General features: G+C 37.7%; 2 protein-coding genes across 2 annotated transcripts; one reads left to right on the top strand and one right to left on the bottom strand.

Annotated features, from left to right (window-relative positions):
• Positions 1 to 1513: 1513 nt before the first annotated feature.
• LOC117597721 (uncharacterized) lies at positions 1514 to 8291 on the bottom strand. Its single transcript, XM_034306130.2, has 11 exons — positions 8229 to 8291; positions 6586 to 6662; positions 6323 to 6441; positions 5298 to 5391; positions 4662 to 4711; positions 4421 to 4455; positions 3464 to 3517; positions 3214 to 3257; positions 2991 to 3075; positions 2733 to 2808; positions 1514 to 2086 (listed from the first exon to the last, which is right to left on the bottom strand). Exons 2-11 carry the CDS (start codon positions 6660 to 6662, stop codon positions 2037 to 2039), a joined length of 684 nt encoding a protein of 227 aa, XP_034162021.2. The 5' UTR covers positions 8229 to 8291; the 3' UTR covers positions 1514 to 2036.
• Positions 8292 to 13811: 5520 nt separating this feature from the next.
• Positions 13812 to 16609, top strand: hbegfa (heparin-binding EGF-like growth factor a). Its single transcript, XM_026940379.3, has 6 exons — positions 13812 to 14023; positions 14623 to 14850; positions 15068 to 15275; positions 15379 to 15534; positions 15621 to 15709; positions 15840 to 16609. The coding sequence occupies exons 1-5, from the start codon at positions 13984 to 13986 to the stop codon at positions 15691 to 15693; spliced, it is 705 nt and encodes a 234-aa protein (XP_026796180.1). The 5' UTR covers positions 13812 to 13983; the 3' UTR covers positions 15694 to 15709; positions 15840 to 16609.
• The last annotated feature ends 5780 nt before the right edge of the window (positions 16610 to 22389 follow it).

Genomic DNA, 22389 nt, shown 5'->3' on the forward strand with positions numbered 1-22389 from the left:
ATTTTGCACTGAAAGAGAACATGAGTTTGCAGTAAACTCACAGACAGGAAGAACACATGTTTGGGTTGAATACCTTTTCAAGCCACTGTATGAATGTCGTAACAGGTACGAATCATTCTTTTAGGTAAGGGTGTGTATGATAGAATACAACCACTGTTAAGGTTCTGTACATCAAATAGCTCCTGGCAGAAACAGTGGAGTGGATCCACACTAACACCAGCTGGTGTCCCTGGACGACTCGAGGAAGATCACCTGCTGGTGTTCACGTCACGGCAGCGTTTTTTTTTTTTTGTTGTTGTTGTTAGTTAGGTTTTTTTTTCTTACTTGTCCATTTTTGCTGCTTACTTTTTGTTGTTGTTTTGTTTTTTCTTACCTGCTTTATTTTACTTTTTTTGTTGTCTGCTGTTTTTTTTTTTGATGTGTTTTTCTTATTTGTTTGTTTTTGTGTTTCATTCTTTTACCTGCTCACCTGTTTCTTACCAGCTTCATTTTAAGGGTTTTTTTTTTTGTTGTTGTCTGCTGTTTTTTTTTTTTTTTTTTTTTTTTCTGGTGTGTTTTTTTTTTTGTATGTTTTTTGTTTCATTCTTTTACCTGCTCACCTGTTTCTTACCAGCTTAATTTTAGTTTTTTTTTTGTTGTTTTTTTTTATTGTTTTTTCTTATTTGTTTGTTTTTGTGATTCATTCTTTTACCTGCTTTTCCATTTCTTACCTGCTTAATTTTAGGGTTTTTTTTGTTGTCTGCTGTTTTTTTTTTTTTAATTTGTTTTTCTTATTTGTTTGTTTTTTTTTGTTTCATTCTTTTACCTGCTTACCTGTTCCTTACCTGCTTAATTTTACTTTTTTTTGTTGTCTGCTGTTTTTTTTTTGTTGTTGTTCTGGTATGTTTTTTTTGGATGTTTTTTGTTTCATTCTTTTACCTGCTTTTCCATTTCTTACCTGCTTAATTTTAGTTTTTTTTTGTCTGCTGTTTTTTTTTTTTGATTCATACATACATCCACTGTATGAATGTCGTAACAGGTACGAATCATTCTTTTAGGTAAGGGTGTGTATGATAGAATACAACCACTGTTAAGGTTCTGTACATCAAATAGCTCCTGGCAGAAACAGTGGAGTGGATCCACACTAACACCAGCTGGTGTCCCTGGACGACTCGAGGAAGATCACCTGCTGGTGTTCACGTCACGGCAGCGTTTTTTTTTTTTTTGTTGTTGTTGTTAGTTAGTTTTTTTTTTCTTATTTGTCCATTTTTGCTGCTTACTTTTGTTGTTGTTTTGTTTTTTCTTACCTGCTTTATTTTACTTTTTTTTTTTGTCTGCTGTTTTTTTTTTTTTGATGTGTTTTTCTTATTTGTTTGTTTTTGTGTTTCATTCTTTTACCTGCTCACCTGTTTCTTACCAGCTTCATTTTAAGTTGTTTTTTTTTGTTGTTGTCTGCTGTTTTTTTTTTTTTTTTTTTTTTTCTGGTGTGTTTTTTTTTTGTATGTTTTTTGTTTCATTCTTTTACCTGCTTTTCCATTTCTTACCAGCTTAATTTTAGTTTTTTTTGTTGTTGTTTTTTTTATTGTTTTTTCTTATTTGTTTGTTTTTGTGATTCATTCTTTTACCTGCTTACCTGTTTCTTACCTGCTTAATTTTAGGGTTTTTTTTGTTGTCTGCTGTTTTTTTTTTTTAATTTGTTTTTCTTATTTGTTTGTTTTTTTTTGTTTCATTCTTTTACCTGCTTACCTGTTCCTTACCTGCTTAATTTTACTTTTTTTGTTGTCTGCTTTTTTTTTTTGTTTTTGTTCTGGTATGTTTTTTTTTTGGATGTTTTTTGTTTCATTCTTTTACCTGCTTTTCCATTTCTTACCTGCTTAATTTTAGTTTTTTTTTTTGTCTGCTGTTTTTTTTTTTTTTTGATGTGTTTTTCTGATTTGTTTGTTTTTGTGTTTCATTCTTTTCCCTGCTTACCTTTTTTCCTTACCCACTTCATTTAATTTTTTTACCTGATCCTTGGCTGGCCCTGGACCCTGAAGCGATACACACTCAGGGTGTATTCAGGGTGGATCCTCAGCTCCACCAGCCCATACACCTCTCTCAGACAGTCCTGAAAAACACAGCCATCCACAATGTACTATACAGGAAGTTCCAAATGTCTGAGTCCTGAGATAAATCCAATTTTGAACAGAAATCAGTCTAAATATCCTGTTTGTACACGATTTGCCCAATTAGTAATACACGTTAACGCAATGTTACATCTACTGACTAACACTTACTACTCATTCAGTTGGTACGCTCTATTGTGTGTTATTCGATATCCTTGCTATTAATGGTGTGTATCTCTGATTCTGAGAAACAAAATGTGTGTGCTGACCCCTACACCCTAAACACTAAACCATACGCCATAAACATTAAAACCCTACACCCTAAACACTAAACCATACGCCATAAACATTAAAACCCTACACCCTAAACACTAAACCCTATGCCATAAACATTAAAACCCTACACCCTAAACACTAAACCCTACACCTTAAACACTAAACCCTACGGCCTAAACTATAAACTCTACAGCTTAAACACTAAACCCTACGCCATAAACACTAAACCCTACGGCCTAAACTATAAACTCTACAGCTTAAACACTAAACCCTACACCCTAAACACTAAGCCCTATACCCTAAACCCTACACCTTAGACCTTAAACCCTACACACTAAACTTTACACTATAAACACATGTTTAAAGTGTTACCTGAAGAATCCAGGGCCATTCTCATCCCATTAGCCCTGTGGAGGCTCAGCGCCCTGTGCACAATGCGTTCAGCTTCCTGTCACATGTCAAATCAACAGAACATTTTATGCCCATGTCAACAGAACACCATGTACGATACACAGTGTAGACCTGGGGAAAAAACGCAGCTCAGAAACACAAACACACACACACAGAATCTCTCTCACTGTCCTACACACATCCTTTCTTTTCCCAACAATTAAGAGAGTCATGCCTAACCTTCATGCACTCTGACTTCTGGCTTTTGACTTTGACCCTGAGCTGTTCAGAGGCCATGTGGAGTTTATACATCGCTGAGTCAATTCTAAGTGGATACCCACACACACACACACACACACACACACACACACACACACACACACACACACACAGCATGTGGTTTAATAATATTGCAGTAAAATAAGACGCTCAGCTGAACTGAGATACAAAAATACACACTTACTTCCTCATTAGAATCAACATTTCCTGCATATCCGTTTGCAGCTTCTACACACACACACCCACACACACACCCACACACACACACACACACACACACACACACACAGATTTGGGAATTAAATGACTGGGATGATCCATGTGCATTTCCTGTTTTTTTCATGACAGCTGGAAGCTATAAGTATTGTATTGCAAGTACTGTAGATTGTGTGTGTGTGTGTGTGTGTGTGTGAGAGAGAGAGAGAGAGTCTTACTTTATTCTCAAGCTTCTGCTTTTCTACGGTCTTTGTTAGAAACTTCACTCCGTTCTAAGAGACAGAATTAATGACAGTGTAACAGAATAGAGTCAACTGAGGGAATATGAACCCTACACCCTAAACATTCAACCCCTACATCCTAAACACTAACCCCTACACCCTAAACACTAACCCCTACACCCTAAACACTAACCACTACATCCGATACACTAACCCCTACACCCTAAACACTAACCCCTACACCCTAAACACTAACCACTACAACCTAAACACTAACCACTACATCCTAAACACTAACCCCTACATCCTAAACACTAACCCCTACAACCTAAACACTAACCCCTACACCCTAAACACTAACCCCTACACTTTAAACACTAAACCCTACACCCTAAACACTAACCCCTACACCTTAAACACTGAACCCTACACTCTAAACACTAACCCCTACACCCTAAACACTAACCCCTACATCCTAAACATTCAACCCTACACCTTAAACATTCAACCCTATGCCCTAAACACTAAACCCTACACCCTAAACACTAAACCCTACACCCTAAACACTAACCCCCACATCCTAAACATTCAACCCTACACCCTAAACACTAACCCCTACACCTTAAACACTGAACCCTACACTCTAAACACTAACCCCTACACCCTAAACACTAACCCCTACATCCTAAACATTCAACCCTACACCCTAAACACTAAACCCTAAACACTAAACCCTACACCCTAAACATTCAACCCTTCACCTTAAACATTCAACCCTATACCTTATACACTACACCCTAAACACTAACCCCTACACCCTAAACACTAAACCCTACACACTAAACACTCAACCCTATGCCCTAAACACTAACCCCTACACCCTAAACACTAAGCCCTACACACTAAACACTAAGCCCTACACACTAAACAACAATCTCTTCACTAAACTCTTACCTCCATCTGTGTTTGTCTGTACCCGAACCACACACCTGAACAACAAGAACAACACACACACACCTTGCATTAACACCAACACACTAAGTGAGCTACTGTACATAACACTGTGTTCCTCTCTTTAGCACCACTGGATAATGTTGATAGCGGACTGCTCTAAACCCAGCAGTGACAATCAAGTGTTTATAAAGCTGGTATCTGATGGAAGACAAACAGTTGATGAATGTATGTACACACTCACCGAAAAGCAGCAGGAGCAGAACGGCGATCATCTTCATACACACAGTGCGTCTGAGGAGAGATGGAGGAACAGCACGGTCATGCAGAGTATACACACACACACACACACACACACACTACAGTGAGTCACGAAGATTAACATACTTTCTAATATACATTTTAATCAAATGAATAACAAGTCAAAAGCAGAGCTAAGGACTACAGTTAAGTGACGTCCAATCCTCCAAACCCCACTCACAGTTTTTACAACATTCTTGTGTCTAAACTTGGACTTCACTAAACTAAACTTGTCTAAACTGTGACTGTGATAGTTTTTTAATAAATGGGAACATTTTTTCCTAATAAATCTTAGTTTGTCCTAGCTAACTACAAGAGAAAAGTGATCCTGTAGCAGAGCTTCAACGTAGCCTTTAGAATGTAGGAATATTATTAATAACACAGTAACATACAGTATTTTCATGTTGAATAAATACGCAATGGATCCGACTTCTTAACTAGCTGTTTAATGACCTCGTCATTATGCCCGCATTTCCTGCAGGAGGAGGGGCCACGTAGCCACCGCATTTTCTCAGGTTACTAAGCATTCTCCTTATTTTCAATTATTAATATCAATATCACACACACACACACAGCTTACCTGCTGAGAAATAGAAAATAGAGGCACATGATTCCAGACTTCATGCTGTGACACAAACTGGCGAGGCAAGAAAGCATCGTCGCAATGGCACAGGCTAAACAAGTAAACAAACAAACAAACAAATAAATAACTAAACAATGAGTATATCATTTTCATAGGTATTAATAAGAATTTTAGCCAATCATGTTAGGTGTACTGTAAGTATGAGAAAATGTATTAATAGAGGATTTGCGATTTGTAAGAAACATCAAGAAAAAAAAAATTCGATTGTTGCTGTTTTCCCAACCAGATATTTAAACGCACTTTTTTGTGACACAGCTAGCCATCTAAGTAATTTAGCTAGCTAGCATTCAGATGGGTTAGCTTGCTAATGTAGCTTGTTAGCTACAGGCTAAAATCTTTCCATCACATTGACACTTAGTAACTGCCATCAGTTCTAGTTAACTGCAGTAGAAATGGAATTCAAATGTTTCTTTCCAGTTTTACAATTTCTCATTTTCACTGCACACACACTCACTCACACACACACACACACACTCACAAGCCCCATCATAAATCCGGATACACAGTAGCTAGCCAAGCCAGTCAAACGTCCTCACAAAGTCAACATTGCATATATTTCTATCACTTTGGGGACATTTTATTCTCATAAAAACATTAATAAATTGATTGAAAATGATCTCTGATGAATTCCTGTGGAATAAGAAGAATAAAACACTTCAGGAGGTGCTGCTATAGGAAATTCATCAACTCTGGGGTGATATCAGTAACTTAGCTTCACGGAGGCCACATCGCACCACTCCATAATTGATTATTTTCCTATAACTGCATGCCCCTGAGTGTTTTATTCCTTACATTTAAAACTAGAAAGAATAAGCATTTCACATGATTCAACAAACGAATAAGAAGTACGAAGTCAAACACACTGAAATGACGCAAATGTTTCCGTGTTCGTTTGGTGTGTGATCTCTCACTCACATGCTTTCACAGTGGTTGTGTAACAGCGTCTGCGTTGAGGAACTTACGTTTGTCTGGAATCAGAGATTCAACGCTGCTACTGCGGCTGATGTCACTAATATCAGCTTCAAAGGCACTCGAAGCATCGCCCATGTGCTGGTTTCTCCTTCTGTTCCTACTGAACATCCTGAAAGACAGAGAGAGAGAGAGAGAGAGAGAGAGAGAGAGAGAGAGAGTAGATATAGGATATAGACAGACAGTGAAAAAGTTTTTTGGTTTTAAGATAATACACATGTACTGTAACCACACACACACACACACACACACACACCTCTGTCCTGCAGCATTCCCGTGGCCATCAGGTGGGATGTGTCCACGTAAGGCAAGTCGAGGGCTACGTCTAATCATCTGTACAAGACAAGAGAAACACAAGAACTTTTAAAATGGAACACAGTTACTGAAATCTAACACTAACCAACTTACTGTCTAACTAACCTCCACTGATGAAGTGAACACTGATCTAGCTCGCTGTTTTAAACCTCAAAATAAAAACGAAAAATCAGTCTGTCTCTGCGGTGTTCCCCTAAAACACATGTACATGTGCAGTCTAGGCCTAGCATTGTTCTGAACACAGTGTTGGATGAGTGTGTTCACACACACACACACACACACACACACACCATCCTCTGGTGTTTTTAGTACATCAGGAGCTCAGAAACCCACAGAACTCCCTCATTCAATTCAATTCAATTTTATTTGTATAGCGCTTTTAACAATGGACACTGTCACAAAGCAGCTTTACAGAAATAAATGGATTCACAAAAAATATATTGTAAATATGTGACTGTATCCCTCATCCTTCTGCTAGAACTTCAGCGTCCTAAACGAAACGAAATGAAACTGTTCATACTGTATAGAACTGGTTTAAAAATTGAACATTCAGATCATATAATGAAAAGATTAATTTAAAAAATTAAAGACATAGTGTACAGTATCTTTGGCCTATGATAAAATAGGCTTAAAAAAGTAGATAAATTCAGATAAATAAATAAATGAATATAAATGAATAAATGAACTTTCAGCTGTACAACATTTCTGGAGCCTCCACTGCAGTGAAGGAGTCTGAACTGATGCTGAGCCACTTTTTTGTGTTTTTAAAGGTATTAGGAGTCTTTTTTTAACTTATAGAGAAAATATTAATGCACATGGTTTTCAGAAAAAGCATGTGTGTGTGTGTGTGTGAAAGAGAGAGAGAGAGAGAGAGAGAGAGAGAGAGGATGAAGGCTGAGAGAGAGAGAGAAAGAGAGAGAGAGAGAGAGAGAGAGAGAGAGAGAGAAGATGAAGGCTGAGAGAGAGAGAGATAGAGAGAGAGAGAGAGAGAGAGAAGATGAAGTCCTAGAGAGAGATAGAGAGAGAGAGAGAGAGAGAGAGAGAGAGGATGAAGGCTGAGAGAGAGAGAGATAGAGAGAGAGAGAGAGAGAGAGAAGATGAAGTCCTAGAGAGAGATAGAGAGAGAGACAGAGAGAGAGAGACAGAGAGAGAGAGGATGAAGGCTGAGAGAGAGAGAGATAGAGAGAGAGAGAGAGAGAGAGAGAGAGAGAAGATGAAGTCCTAGAGAGAGATAGAGAGAGAGAGAGAGACAGAGAGAGAGAGGATGAAGGCTGAGAGAGAGAGAGATAGAGAGAGAGAGAGATAGAGAGAGAAGATGAAGTCCGAGATAGAGAGAGAGAGAGAGAGGATGAAGGCTGAGAGAGAGATCGAGAGAGAGAGAAGATGAAGTCCGAGAGAGAGAGATAGAGAGAGAAAGAGAAGATGAAGGCTGAGAGAGAAAGAGAGAGAGAGAGAGAGAGAGAGAGACAGAGAGAAGATGAAGTCTGAGAGAGAGAGAGATGAAGGCTGAGAGAGAGAGAGAGAGAGGGAGAGAGAAGATGAAGTCCGAGAGAGAGAGAGAGAGAGAGAATGAGAGAGATGTACCTTTATCACTTTATCACGAGCTGCAGTTTATCTGAACTTTGCGCTACAAGTTCCGTAGTTTTTCTTGGCGCCGCTTCTGTGACGTCATAATGTAACAATTCCGTAAATAATTCCACCGCGTCATAAAACAAATTCTAATATTTATAATAATTACATATTTATATATATATTATACTGTATATATAGTGTTCAAATAATTTATTATTATTATTATTATTATTATTACCTACTTGCTGTTTTGCACCACAAGGGGGAGACATTTAGCTGCATTACAATTTTATCACACATTTCATTCCTTCATTCATCTTCAGTAAGCGCTTTATCCTGGACGCAAAGTGGGAGAATTCACCACGGATGGGATCACACGACACACACACACACACACACACACATTCACAACTAGTGCCAGTCTAGTGTAGCTAATCCACCTAATGGCATGTTTCTGGAGTTGGGAAGAAACCAAAGACTCCACACTGACAGTAACCAGAGCTCAGGATTGAACCAGGGACTGCAAATGTATTATTATTATTATTATTATTATTGTTATTATTATTATTACTATTATTTCACTTTATGTATAACGTTATGAGCACAAGGGTGAAACCTTTAACTGCATAATGTGTAAATTATTACAGTATACAGTTATACAGGGAAAAGCAAACAGTAATAAGTATGTTGAAAGGAGATGGAGTGTTTGCTATGAGCATTTTAGACTAGGAGTCTCTGTATGCTGTAGCATTACAGTTTCCCTTCACTAGAACTAAGAGACTCAAACCTGTTCCAGCATGACAATGCCACTGTGCACAAATCGAGCTCCATGAAGACATGGTGTGTTAAAGTTGGAGTGGAAGAACTCGAGTGTCCTGCACAGAGCCCTGACCTCAACCCCACTGAACACCTTTGGGATGAACTGGAACACAGACTGCACCCCAGACCTCCTCACCAACATCAGTGCCTGACCTCACTAATGCTCTTGTGGCTGAATGAACACAAATCCCCACAGCCACGCTCCGAAATCTAGTGGAAAGCCTTCCCAGAAGAGTGAACCTCGCAACTTGAAATTTCCTGCCCGCAACCAGTAAAAACCACTGAAAACCGCCCTCAGCTTGAAATTTCAACTCGTCAACTTGGGGTAGTCCCTCAACTGCCAGTTCCTTCCCCATTTAAGGAGTGACATCAAACCAACATAGCCGCTCTCACTGTGAACAGTGTAAAGTTCCTCTTCTCTATTTTTAAGTTAGTTTATAGCAGTATTGCCATTACTTAACACAATCACTTAACATACAGACACATACTGATCACTTTTTTCAGAAGGTAATCAACAACATTAAAGTTATCATTCATATAACTAATATTAGCTGGTTAACTTGTTGCCAACGCTACTCACTAGCGTCCGCTGTTGTTGCTGTGCTGCAATTTCAGTCCAAAATGTTGAATAAATGTTTAAAGTTAGTAGAACAGAACCAGTAGCCACTCAGGCCTGTAACCGTAAATGTGTGGTTAAAGAAGTTTTTATGAGCTTTACGTGCTCTAAGAGAGCATACAAAAGACACACTATCATGGCGCCATCTGGGTTTTTTTTTTCCACGTCACACATCAAACAAATGCAAAATAAATAGAAATAATCAGCTGCGGTGTGATGAACTATGGAAACTTAAACCTCATTTTTCACTCAGAGACGAATGAAGTTCATTTCACTGGACAACAAAGATTTTGCTAACTCGCTATTGCTATTTAGCTCAAAAATCACCTTGAAATTTTCCTGTAATGTACCTTTTTTTTTCTGAAATTGCCTATTTTGTGTTTTTTCAAGCCTTAATTTCAATATTGCCCACAATTCAACTAAAAAAATGTTTTCCAGCCATGTCCAGACATGACTCTGCATGTAGCTCACATGACCTGTGCTAGGAATGCAGCATGGATACACCACTGTTTTATCACATATTGTTTCATTTGTGAATAGAACATTAAAAAATTACGCTTATGCCTTTACTGATGATCCTTTCAGCACACGTAGCACTGCCTGACTCTGTAGTATACAGTTGTGGATGAGTAATGACTCCTAATCGCACTATCTGGTGTCACCCAGATGAGGATGGGTTCCTCTCAAGGCTTCTTCCTCATGTCTTCTCAGGGAGTTTCTCGCCTCTGGCTTGCTCATTAGAGATAAACCTGAATCTATATCCGGATTTCTGTAAAGCTGCTTTGTGACAGTGTCCATTGTTAAAAGCTATATTAATAAATTTGAACTGAACTGAATTAGATAGCTGTGCTGAAGAGTCTCATATGGTTCCAGGGGAGAAAAACTGTGGCGCATAAAGCACTTGTCAATATTTTTGCCTCCTCTTTATATAAAACGTAGGCTGATTATTTTTAACAAAAGCAAGAAACAAGGAAAGTAAAGGATTTCAATACTCGAGATGGATGTTTTGGAAAATAACTGATGCCAAGATAAAGGAAGGATTTTCTTTTGGGTCCAGAAAAAAAAAGATAATTAATGACAGGCAGTTTGAAGAACTTCTAGTGGAGCCGGTGAAAACTGCAAGGAAGTTGGAAGGTATTCAAGAAAATGAAAAATTTTCTGAAAAATTTCTTGGCAACAATAGAGCACCAAACTATGTCCACCTGGTTGATAAAATACTTCAAACAGACAAAACACAAGGTCAAACATGTCATTAAAGATTTATTTTCTGCATTCACATTTACACTTCTCCTGTGCAACTCTTGGTGCAGTCAGTGTTGAACCTGGTGAAAGTTCTCAAGACATTGCCATTGATGGAAATACAGTAGCAGTGCAACTGGAATCCAAAAATGTTGGTAGATGATCATTGCATACTTCAATGAGAAACATCAGACAGTAAGAACAAATGAAAATCAGCAACAAAATAGTTCTAGGTTTGTGGAACTAATTCAGTCAAATTTGTGTTTCTCCAAATTCGTATGTGATAAAAAACAATCTGAAATTATATTTGTGTTCCGTTTGAAAAACTCTAAAACTTTGTCAGTTACATGTTCCAATATTTTTGATCACTTGAAAAATGGGTGGATTCAAACAAAAGGTGTCATGTCCTAAGTTCTTTAACACATCTAGATGTAAATATTAGGAAATGAAAGATGAATTTCTGATCTATTGTATCATATGCATCTTTTTATACTTGAAACCCTTGCAATTGGCCTTGCTGTTCCAATGCTTTCAGAGAAGACTGTGAGTATATATATATATATATACACATTTAGTATTTTGCATAATTCATAAATAATATTTTGGTGACCGACCCTTGGGTATTTTGATGTGGTCTAATCTGGGTCCCTGTGAAAAAGTTTGCACACCCCTGTCTTACGCAAAACAAACTTATAACTTGTCACTTCCGCTTGTAATTGTAGGTGCTAAAATTTTCCTGACATTCACTCAAAGCTCAAATACCAAATAGTGTTGAAAAGATGTACTCATGGTTGTGGTGTTTTTGCTGAATTTGACATTCACAAGCTTTATAATTTTAATCATCCTTTAGTCTGTTGTAATCAAGCAACACCTTTGCACAGATGAACAGTGCAGTGTGTTTCACTAGATGGCAGTATCTGTGCGTTGGACTCAACTCAGTAGCCTAGTGTTCTTTTCGATTATACACAATAAAACAATTTGTAGGCTATATTTTATGAACTGTGTATAAAAGCACATCGACAATTTCTGCCAACATACAGAGAAACTAATATCTTACCCTCAAATAACAACATTCTTCTCTTGTTTGATTAAATTACACTTGATTGTTAATTAAATAAGTATTAAAGGTTGTGCTGTTACAGAAAAATAATCAGTGACGGTGTATTATAGTGTGATGAAGCAGAGTTACTGTTACCATTCTGAAGTTGATTATTTTCATATAACAGCATGTCCAGAAGTGTTTTATTCCTCTTATACCACAGCAATTTTCCAATGTTTTATTTTTTATTTATTAATGAACAACACGTCATACTTTTGAGCTATTTATAGTAAGATAGTTAGTGGAACGTTCCTGTTTTCGCTTACATTATAGCAGCTATAAGTTTATACGTTTTTTTATAAGTTTTCTCTCTCTTGACGACTGAGAAATCGAAAACCATAAACTCATCTGACCTGAAGACTTTCCTGTGTCAGACAACTTACTGACTGTAACACAGTGCTGACACTGGAGACTCCTTCCAGAAAGTGCAATCTGGAAGTATTATGATTATAAAGTCAAAAGGCAAAAAAAAAAAAAGCCTTAATAAAAATTCAATAAAATAATATATTTTTTAAAGTACATACTAAGATCTGTTTGTTGGGGTTTTTTTTCCAGAATTTGGGTAGTGTCATTAAATTAAATCTTCATTCATTCATTTGTTTGTAAAGAACCAAACAAAGGAACAATCAGATAAATAAAATCTGCTCTATATCTGTGAAACTCTTGTGTAAAGTGTTTAAAACGTTTCCTCGAGGGCTCTTTGAATAGTTAACGGTGTATCTCTTCTCAAAAAGGTTCTACAGGTCTACACAGAACCCTAAATACAGCTTCTTTGGATAGATAAAGTTTGTCTCGTCCCTAAGTGGTTCTTTTTGTAACCCTTTATGTTGAACGGTTCTATATAGAACCCTTAAGGTTTGTCTCTACCCAAAGAGGAACCCTTTCTGTTGCAAGGAGACGAGCTTTTAACTGTTCAAATAATCTATCCAAAAAGGACCCACTTTAAAAGTTCTATGTAGAACCCTGAAACAAGGTTCTATGTGGAACCCTTTATGGTGCAGGGTTCTACCTAGAACCTTCAAGGTTGGACAGTCTCTTCCTGAAGGGGTCTACACAAAACCCTTAAGATAGGTTCTTTGGATAGTTAAACATTTGTCCTTTCCCTAGAAGTTTCTATTTTTAACCCTTTATGGTGTAGGGTTCTAGGAAGAACCCTTAAAATAACTTCTCTGAATAGTGGATAGTTCCCTAAGAGGTTGTATGTGGAACCCTCTCTGTTGCAGGGCTCTACACAGAATCTTTAATGTTGGATGGTTGGACAGTTAAAGGTTAATTTTTTCCCAAAGTGATTCTAAGGGTTTACATAGAACCCATAAGGTAGGTTCTTTGGATAGTTAAACATTTGTCTCTTTATAGTGCAGGGTTCTACATAGAACCCTTTAGGTAGCTTCTCTGTATAATATATAGTTCACAAAGAGGTTGTATATGGCGCCGTCTCTGTTGAAAGTTTCTACATAAAACTCTGAAGGATAATTAAAGGTTCTCTTTGGATCCCTTTCTGTTGCAAGGTTCTACATCTAGATAGTTTTTTTAATAGTTAAATGTTTGTCAAAACCTTCCCAAAGTTTTTCAAACATTTTTGTGACCGCCTCTGTTGCAGTGAGGGTTCCCCTGATGGTTCCTTTATCTATGTGAATTAAAATGATTGTAGGCTATACCAGTAAAAACCTTCTGTGACAGCATGTTGTGAAAAAAATGAAGTGCGAGAGGAAGGAAACAGAGAGAGAGAGAGAGAGAGAGAGAGAGAGAGAGTGTGTGTGTGTGTGTGACTAAACTAGACATAGTCTCCTCCTCTTTCCCTTCAGCTCTATTTAAATGCTCACTCTCCACCAGCACTGATTTCTGTCTCGTTCCTCTGTCAGAGCTCAGCCACGGGTCGCCGCACCTCCACGGATTAAACTCGGAACTCTGTGGAATACTCAAAACAAGCCTGAACTTTTCTTGGATTTTTTTCTTTTCCTGCTTTTCTTCCTGTTATATCCGAGTTGGAAACTATGAAGCTGTGTGTGGTGGCCGTTCTTGCCCATGTGCTCGGTAAGTAATTCCAGGCTTCATTCAGCCTTCTGTGATTCTGTGGAAAGCAGCCTCATGCCTTTTACCTTGTGTGCACACATAATATACTGCGCATGAAATGAAAGTGATCACCGTTTTTCAATAACACTGAGTTCCCATAACACTGAGTTGCTGGAACAGGACATTTTACCTGTTCCAGCATGTCTAAGAATCTTTTCTTGGAGGGCAACACTGTGGTTCAGTTGGTCACCAGCCCATTTAAGAATAATCTTTATGTAATGTAATGTGATATATTTATTTTTGACCTGTGTGTTCATGCATTAGATCAGTGTCTGTGCATGTGAGTTTTGTAAATCTGCCCGAGCACCCTCTAGGGGTGTAGAGTGTGTGACCTATTTTAGGGAAAGAATAGGTTGTTTTCATATTAGCTACCACATAAGTTGGACATATTCCCTCTAACAGCTAAATAGGGGAAACTGCACACTGCTTTCGCTGTTGCGAAGCTCAAAAATATTGGCGCCTATTTCCATATCCAGGAGCAAGTCTTGAGGTTAGGGAGCAAGTAAACACTGAAGTGAACGATTAACCTGAAATAAACTCTTATCTTTTTACTTTTTTAGTTATTTTCACTCTGGCGAGCGGCGCGTCTATAGACAGGTACGAGTCGGAGAAGCCTGCACAAACAACTGTGATTCACCTGCTGCGCACATCTGAGGCTCTGAACGACAAAAGGCCCACAGACGTCAGCAAGCGCGAGGACCACCGACAAGAGGAAGAGGAGGAGGAATATTACTATGATGATGAACAATACGAATACGAGCTGTCAGGGGATTCTGAGATGCCTCAAGGTAATTCAGAAGGGACTGTGATGTGAAAAATACTCATTATAAATGAATTATACAACTTTTGCTCTTTAAACATGTATCTTTCATTCTTTGTCTGATTTTTGAATCCCTTCAAGATTTTGTCTCAAAATGACGAAAAAAGAATTAAAGTTTATTACTACTTATTGTGAACATTTTTCAAAAGAAGTCAATTTCTGCTGTCGTTGTCGTTCTTCTGCAGTCGCATTTTCGAGCAAACCTAAAGACCCAACCACAGTGCTGAATGCAGAGAGGCTCCAAGGTGAAGAGAACGAGAGGAGAGGAAAAGGAGAAAAGAAAGGAAAGGGAAAGGGGAAAGGGAAGAAGAGGAATCCTTGCCTGAAGAAATATAAGGATTATTGCATCCATGGAACGTGCCAGTATCTGAGAAAGATCGGCCCCTCATGCATGTAAGTCTAATTATTCCACCAATCTGCTTTTTACATTCTGATAAGTTTCATCATTTTTGTGCAAATCCTGCAATTTAAACACAAATGATCTTTTATTTTGCAGATGCAATCCAGGTTACTCAGGAGAGAGGTGTCACTATTTCTCATTACCTGTAGTAACACATGAAGAAGGCTACAGTCGGACAACAGCCCTCGCCGTCGTGGCTGTTGTTCTATCATCACTCTGTCTAACCATCATCGGCCTCCTCTTGGCTCTCAGGTTAGTTATTGATGCACCTAAAGTCATATCAGCGATTTATACATTTGTGGTATAAAAGGAAACCTAATGGCTCTTGTGATTGACAGGTTTCACAAACGAGACGCATATGATGTAGAAAACGAGGAGAAGATTAAGCTTGGCACGTCTACACACCGCTAAATCACAGGAGCTCACGGTAAGCCATCACACACACACCATCCGAAAAATGTGTCCACAATATCCCCAGACTATATGAGGTCACCGTTAGGCTGCGTTTTTAGTTCCATGTGTGACATTTGATCTCTTGGATGTCTGTTTTATTTCAGGGTGACTGTGAAGTCTGTGAAATTCTACCTCAAAATAAAATAGACAAGATGAAGGCCAAGAGAGAGAGAGAAAGAGAGAGAGTGGAGAGATAGAGAAAAAGAGAGAGAGAGAGGGAAAGAGAGAGAGAGAGCATTACGGATGTTGTCTGAGTCGTGACGCCACAAGTGTTCCAGCTTAAATCACTGGGATCGGGACTCATCAGGATGTTCAGCAAGGTATAAGCGGAGTTCGGTGCTTGGCCCCGTGGAGCTGCAGTGTGAAGAAGAAGGTCTGAGACACGAGGCATGTTTTGGACGCAAATATCTGCGTACTGTGGGTTCAGACATTGACTGATAAAGAGACGTGGCCCTGAAATGACATATTTTTACCTGTAAAAAATTTATGTTTATGTACATTTGTTTTTGAGACCCTAGTGTTTGTTTATTTATTTATTTAAATATTTATTTGTACCAAACTTTAGAGGCTCTGATTTTACTGTCCATGTGTTTGAAATGTGTCATATATATAAATATATATTATATATTTAATACTGTATTTATTAAATTTCAAAACTATTACAAAAGAAGACTCTAATATGGCAAAACAACAAACAAAAAAGCAACATTTTGCTTGTTGAACAATTCAACAACTAGTAATTTAACCATTTCTCCCTCCATTACAGTATTAAATACATTCATGAACATGTTTTTTAGCTTCACATCCAACTTTCAAATATCTATAGTTTTTTGCTTATTGAGAAAACATGATGAAACAACATAAAAAAAAGTTTTACAGCAGTTTTATTCAGCCAGGAAAGCTTTCACAGTGTTAAAAAAAAAGAAAAATGTGAATTAAAAAGCCTGATAAAAAACGAAACCTGACTTCTTGAGCTTCTGTTTCTTCCTACTGGTTTATACGCTTATTCATCTCCTCACGGTTCCTCAAAGGTTCCTTACATGGTTAATGATCAGTAATTTACTCAAGTAAAAGTAAATAAGTTGTCGGGTGAAAAACTACTTGAGTAATTCATTTACAAATTAGTTTTTTACATGTCTACATTAGACACAACTAATTAACCAATTAGTTAATTAACCACGTGAGCTACGCTGAAGTGAACATTACCTCCATTATCAGTATAGAAAGAAAGGTAATGTTAGCTGGCTAGTTAACTTAGACAAAAGCTGTTTAGGTTTTAGTAGCTTGCTCATGTTAATTCATACATTTCTAGCTACAGTGCGTAGTTAGCTATCTAAAGACGCCATTTGCACATTACCTATGTTTTGAAGTGACATTTAAAGTTTAACATGGAGACCTGGCTAGCTGGTCTAGCTCACTCAGCTAGCTAATGGCTCACTTGTAAGTGTTTTGTAGAAAGTCGAGCTGTGAAGTGCTGATATCTCTACGCTTTGTGGCTTGTGTAATTTGCAGATCATTATCATGCTGTTTATTGGGCCCAGAATGCACATTTGTCTCCACTGTCTCGGACATTACTGCTAAGCATTCGACGCCTGAAGTGTACAGAAGGAAACTGCTTTCTTTTTGATTGGGTCTCAAAACTGAATTATTAATTATTATTTAAAATTTGTCTTCTAATTGGCTTTTGTTCTTCTGGGTTTGAATGCAATTTTCTTTTACTCTGCAATCGTAATCAAAAATAAACAGTGACATTCAATATGTAATCTTTTTAAAAGAAAGCTCAATTAAAAGTAAAAATCCTATGAGTAAGTTATACTCAAAAAGTACCATTACAGTGAACCAAATACTCAAGTACTGTACTGTGAGTGCATGTAGTTCATTACTTTCCACTCCTTGTTAATGATGTTAGCTTTCTAAAAGTGTTCCACTTGGACTTTTTATGAAAAGGAAAACCTCTACTGTAGCATTCTAAGGAAAACTTTTCTTGACAAATCGAAGAACCTTTTAGAGTGCTATTTGAGACTCTAGGTGAGAGTGTGTAGTATAGACTATAGGAAAAATAATCCTTCCAGGGTTCATTAAGGGTTCTCTGTATAGACAAAGGTGCTTATTTCCTAAAGGGGGTTATGTAACTTGCATTGTGCGTTTTTGGGTACTAGGCTCAGCTAGCAAACTATACATTCAGTGAACAGTCCCATAGTCATTTTTTTAATTAGCAATTAGCAATTAGTAAATCTATAGCAAGTACATGCAGATGAAGTTATGTTAGTACAGTCACACTCAGCAAATTGGGAATAAATAGCCTATAATTAGCTCACGTCACAACAGTAATTTAGAAAATAAGAATTAATATAATTTTCAATCAGATCCTATTCTGATTACAAGACTTTATTCCAGATTACAAGAGTCACCTGATTTTATATAATCCGTTGCCACTAGTGGTTAATTTGTAAAACCTGAGGTACCGGAACATCAAGCGAGAGATGATCCAGGAAGTGAAAGGGAAGGAAGAGGTCCTGGAATGCATAGACACATATAATAATACTGTAATTCTGTTGAATATAGTGTAGGGCTAACAGCATAGGAATGACGTACAGCACTCAACCTCATAATAAACATTTTGCTCAGCAGAGTGCATTATACACTTTAAGCAACATAATACAAATATAACAAGAAAAATACCAATATAAATGAAAAAAAAAGCCTGCTGAATTATGCAAAATCAGCACAGCACTTTCATGTAATTTAAAAATCCAAAAACGCGCAACACAGGGTTGAAGTTCATGACCAATGTGCCAAGAAGTTTCAGAAAGAGAAATGACGCCATAACAACTTACTTTATCTTTTTTGCATAATTCTTTAAGAAATGACAACACCAAAGTCAGCTGTCGTTTGTCGCCATTTATGTGATGCGTGATCACACGTGACCAATAACATGAGTACCCTGTGATCACTAGTCACTAATTGGTCATCATAGAAATGAGCTGATTGTAACTTCAGAAAGGAAGCGACACAAAGAATGAAAATTCATTCAAATTATTTATTATTATTACATTAGTTTTGTTATTAAAATGTACAAAGGTGCATGATCATTGTAATTCAGAGGCACTACAAATCTGAGAGGTACCGGATCAGGTTCGAGGATAAATTAATCTGCCATTAACCATCCAACTCTCAGTCTGTTTCAGATCAGACGGGCTCAGTGACTCACTTCCGCATGTAAGCAGCTGAGCGGCATTTCCCAGTTTTTTGGAAAAAAACAAGAAATGATAAGATGAATATGTCCTCACAGAATAATATTTGTCTATCCTGCCCCTTGCTTTTTCAATTCTTTATCATTCTGAGTGCACCTGTATCCTGACGGGGGCTTTCTTTTCCTTTTCCACACACATCCAGAATTCACACATGCACACCATAACGTCTAATTAGTTTATGTGAAGTTCAGACGGAAAGCAACTGTCTTGATTTATTTAGGTTTGCTTTACGTCACTGGGCACTGAACAAAGACATATGAGTAATGGCAAGTCAAAGTAAAATCAGTGTTTTTGCAAAAATCAGATTTGACGTTCCTTCCACCATTAACAAGAGTTAAAAATGTGTTGGCCATAAGTTGTCCAACTTCATGTTCTTCTTCATTAAACCACTTCCTGGCCTGTAATTTTACAAAGTGAGGAAAATTGTGAGATGAAAGGTAACATAAAAGAGCGTCTGTAGAGGCCTTCATGACAGGCTACTGAATCTGGTCCTCATTGTGCTACAATGCCATTCAGCTGTGTGACGCCCACACACTAGAGAGATCATTTCCACTCCTTTTAACCCTTTATTTGGCCACGCTTGGGCATGGCTTGATCCTTTCCTAATGGAGAGAGGAGGAAGGGCACACCAGCGTTCCACAAGGGCATATCCTGAGTCTAAGTGCTTTGTTCAAGACCAACATATTAACACTTAGAAGAATTTAAACATCAATTTTATTTGGGTTTATGAACATTCCATTCAATGTGTCAAATATAGTCAGATTTATCTGTAATTTGTGATTATGAGATTACAATAAAACAAATATAAGGATATCAAGGCTATTTGTAGACAGAAATGGTCTCGCTCCATCCAGAAATAATTTCGCTATGTCAATTTACAGGAATTATCTGCCAATGGAACAAGACAATTTCAAACTTGAAACTGATAAAGATATCTAGAAACAACATTTTCACATTAATAGTCTTAAATAAATGCATAAGCAAGTGGTGTAGCAGCTGGGTTTCCTCTGGGTTTTCTGGTTTCCTCCCAAAAACATGCCATTAGGTGGATTGGCTACACTAAAATGCCCCTAGGTGTAAATTAGAGATGGCATAATTGATTACTTAACAAAAAAATACCAGGAAAAAACACATGGCTAAAAACATGACTTCTACAAAACAGCAGCTTTTTTATTCAGTTAAACTCAAACACACAAAAGTCACTTATATTACAAATAGAAATAAATACAATAAAGTAAAAAAAATATAATACAAATCAATCCTAATAAAATGTGTGTTAATGTCATATTTGGTAGAGGATCATATCTAAATCGAGACTTAACATCTGATCCACCATTTTAACTGGTATTGGCACAATACCAATCCTGGGTATCAGATCTGTGTGATCTCTAGTGTAAATGTGTGTGCAAATACTCTGCGATGGACTGGCAACCCATCCAGGTCCATCAGACCCTGGTTTCAAGGGATGCACTCCAGATCCACGTGACCCTGACCAGGACAAAGCACTTAGTTAAGGTGAATGAAGGAATTCATTTTTAAAAATTAAGAATTTTAAACAAATAAATCAATTGCACGACATTCAAGATATTTTTGCTTGAATATTATCCCAACTATTTTTCAGTAATTTCCTCTTGTATGTATCATCAGTCTGCCCTAAAGTTCACCCTTATACTTGCTCCCAGCCAGAACCACATGGTTTATTCTGCTTTCTATTTTACATCCTGTTTATGCTTGCGCACAAAGTTTTTTTTTTCTCGTTGAATGTTCTCTTCACCACACTCCGTGGGTTATGTGTAGGCAACTATTAGCCATATGGCCAACAGCCTTTGTGAATTTAGCTCCTACAGCCAGTGCGTTGCACTATACCTTTCAACCTGGTGACAAAAACACACATCTGGCTTAAAGATGTAAGCGTTTGGGGGCACATGTGGGTTTTTGGCTCATTAGTTAGTGTTTAAGTTTTAACCAGTCCGGTAGTGTGTAATATCTCATTCACAGCTGTCTAACTCCTTATGGTTCACAGTAGGCCATTGAAAAGATATCATCAAAGGAAGTTGTAAAGACACTTGAGGTGGGACCGCCTCCCCTGCAATCCCGCTAACTGTAACCTTTGGGTTGTGCAAGATGACTCAGTTGAGTAACTTTTAATGTGTGCCGGTAAGAACCTGCCTTACTGAAAGCCCTGTGGTAACGGCTGTTGTTTGTTGCTGTGCAAGGTGTTTCCTTTTCCATTTTTAACAATGGAGTGTTTCCACTCCACACTGGACATACACGCTCTAACAGTTGGAAATCTCATCAGCACGTTATCCTGAGGCTCTTTGATCTAGCACTGTGTGTGTGTGTTTGTGTGAGAGGAGTACGATGTGTGTGTCTTCTATGCGGATGACGTGCTACAGCTGATTTGAGTCAGTGGGATGAGGTGTTGGCAATGTACTACCTGTGTGTCTGTTAAACAGGGTGTGTATCTCTGCTCTGAATGATTAATGAGCTGCCGACTCTGGCAACAAAAAGATTCCTGTCAGGTCACTGTGCGATCCACTTTCACTATTTACAACACAGAATGCTCAAGGAGACGATAAGGTCCTTCAGTATGAAATCTCAGAAAATAACCTAGACAAAGAACACCACAAAGTGAAGTGGAGTTTTCTCCATCAAATCCTTTATTTCCACAGTATTAGGCTCTTATACTGAGGCCACCTCAGTGGGAAAACTTGACATTTTATTTAACTAACTTTTCAGTCCTAGAAAACCTTTACACAATTGTCTCTACAGTCAATTCCGTACACATTAGCCTATAAATGAATCTAGGTTGTGTAATTACAGTTAGTTTAATTGTAACATTAACGAAATCTTTTTTCATCCTCACTAACTGTATTATCCTGATCATGGTAGATCCGGAGACTGGGAGCAAGTCTTCCTGGGATATGGAAGTCTTCAACACTCTGAATTGTGCCTCATACACACACACACACACACACACACATTCACATTTTAGAGCCACCAGCCCACCTCACCTCCCAATTTGTTTTTTTATTTTTTTGAAAGTGGAAGAAAAACTGGAGAACCCAGAGGAAACCCACACTGTGATGTAGAGAATATGCAAAATTCAATACACACAGTAACAGGTTCGAATCCATTGAGCCATGAGACATCAACACTACCTCCCGCACCTCTGCTCCTCCACGCTAAAATTTACTGAATAAAAAAGCAAAAACATAACCTGATGTAGTATATATGCATCTGTTCATGCAGGGAGTTCAAGCTAAGCAGCTAATAACAGCTAATGAATATTAAAATAAAAATTTCCACTAGTCCAAAAATTCAATAGTGAAATGTATAGGTTTTTTTTTTTGTTTGTTTGGTTTTGTTTTGAAACTACAACCACCAGATGTAACATTCT

The sequence above is a fragment of the Pangasianodon hypophthalmus genome, chromosome 7 (genome assembly GCF_027358585.1).
Source record: "Pangasianodon hypophthalmus isolate fPanHyp1 chromosome 7, fPanHyp1.pri, whole genome shotgun sequence".
Classification (NCBI taxonomy): Eukaryota; Metazoa; Chordata; class Actinopteri; order Siluriformes; family Pangasiidae; genus Pangasianodon; species Pangasianodon hypophthalmus.

Bases quoted from the DNA above. Each gene is read 5' to 3' on its own strand.
- LOC117597721 (XM_034306130.2), bottom strand. From the start codon at position 6,662: ATGATTAGACGTAGCCCTCGACTTGCCTTACGTGGACACATCCCACCT. The intron at 5,392-6,322 runs GTAAGTTCCTCA...TTACTTGTTTAG, and splicing joins ATCTCTGATTCCAGACAAAC to CCTGTGCCATTGCGACGATG. The intron at 2,809-2,990 runs GTTAGGCATGAC...GACATGTGACAG, and splicing joins AGAAGTCAGAGTGCATGAAG to GAAGCTGAACGCATTGTGCA.
- hbegfa (XM_026940379.3), top strand. From the start codon at position 13,984: ATGAAGCTGTGTGTGGTGGCCGTTCTTGCCCATGTGCTCG. The intron at 14,024-14,622 runs GTAAGTAATTCC...TTACTTTTTTAG, and splicing joins CGTTCTTGCCCATGTGCTCG to TTATTTTCACTCTGGCGAGC. The intron at 15,276-15,378 runs GTAAGTCTAATT...TTTATTTTGCAG, and splicing joins AAGATCGGCCCCTCATGCAT to ATGCAATCCAGGTTACTCAG.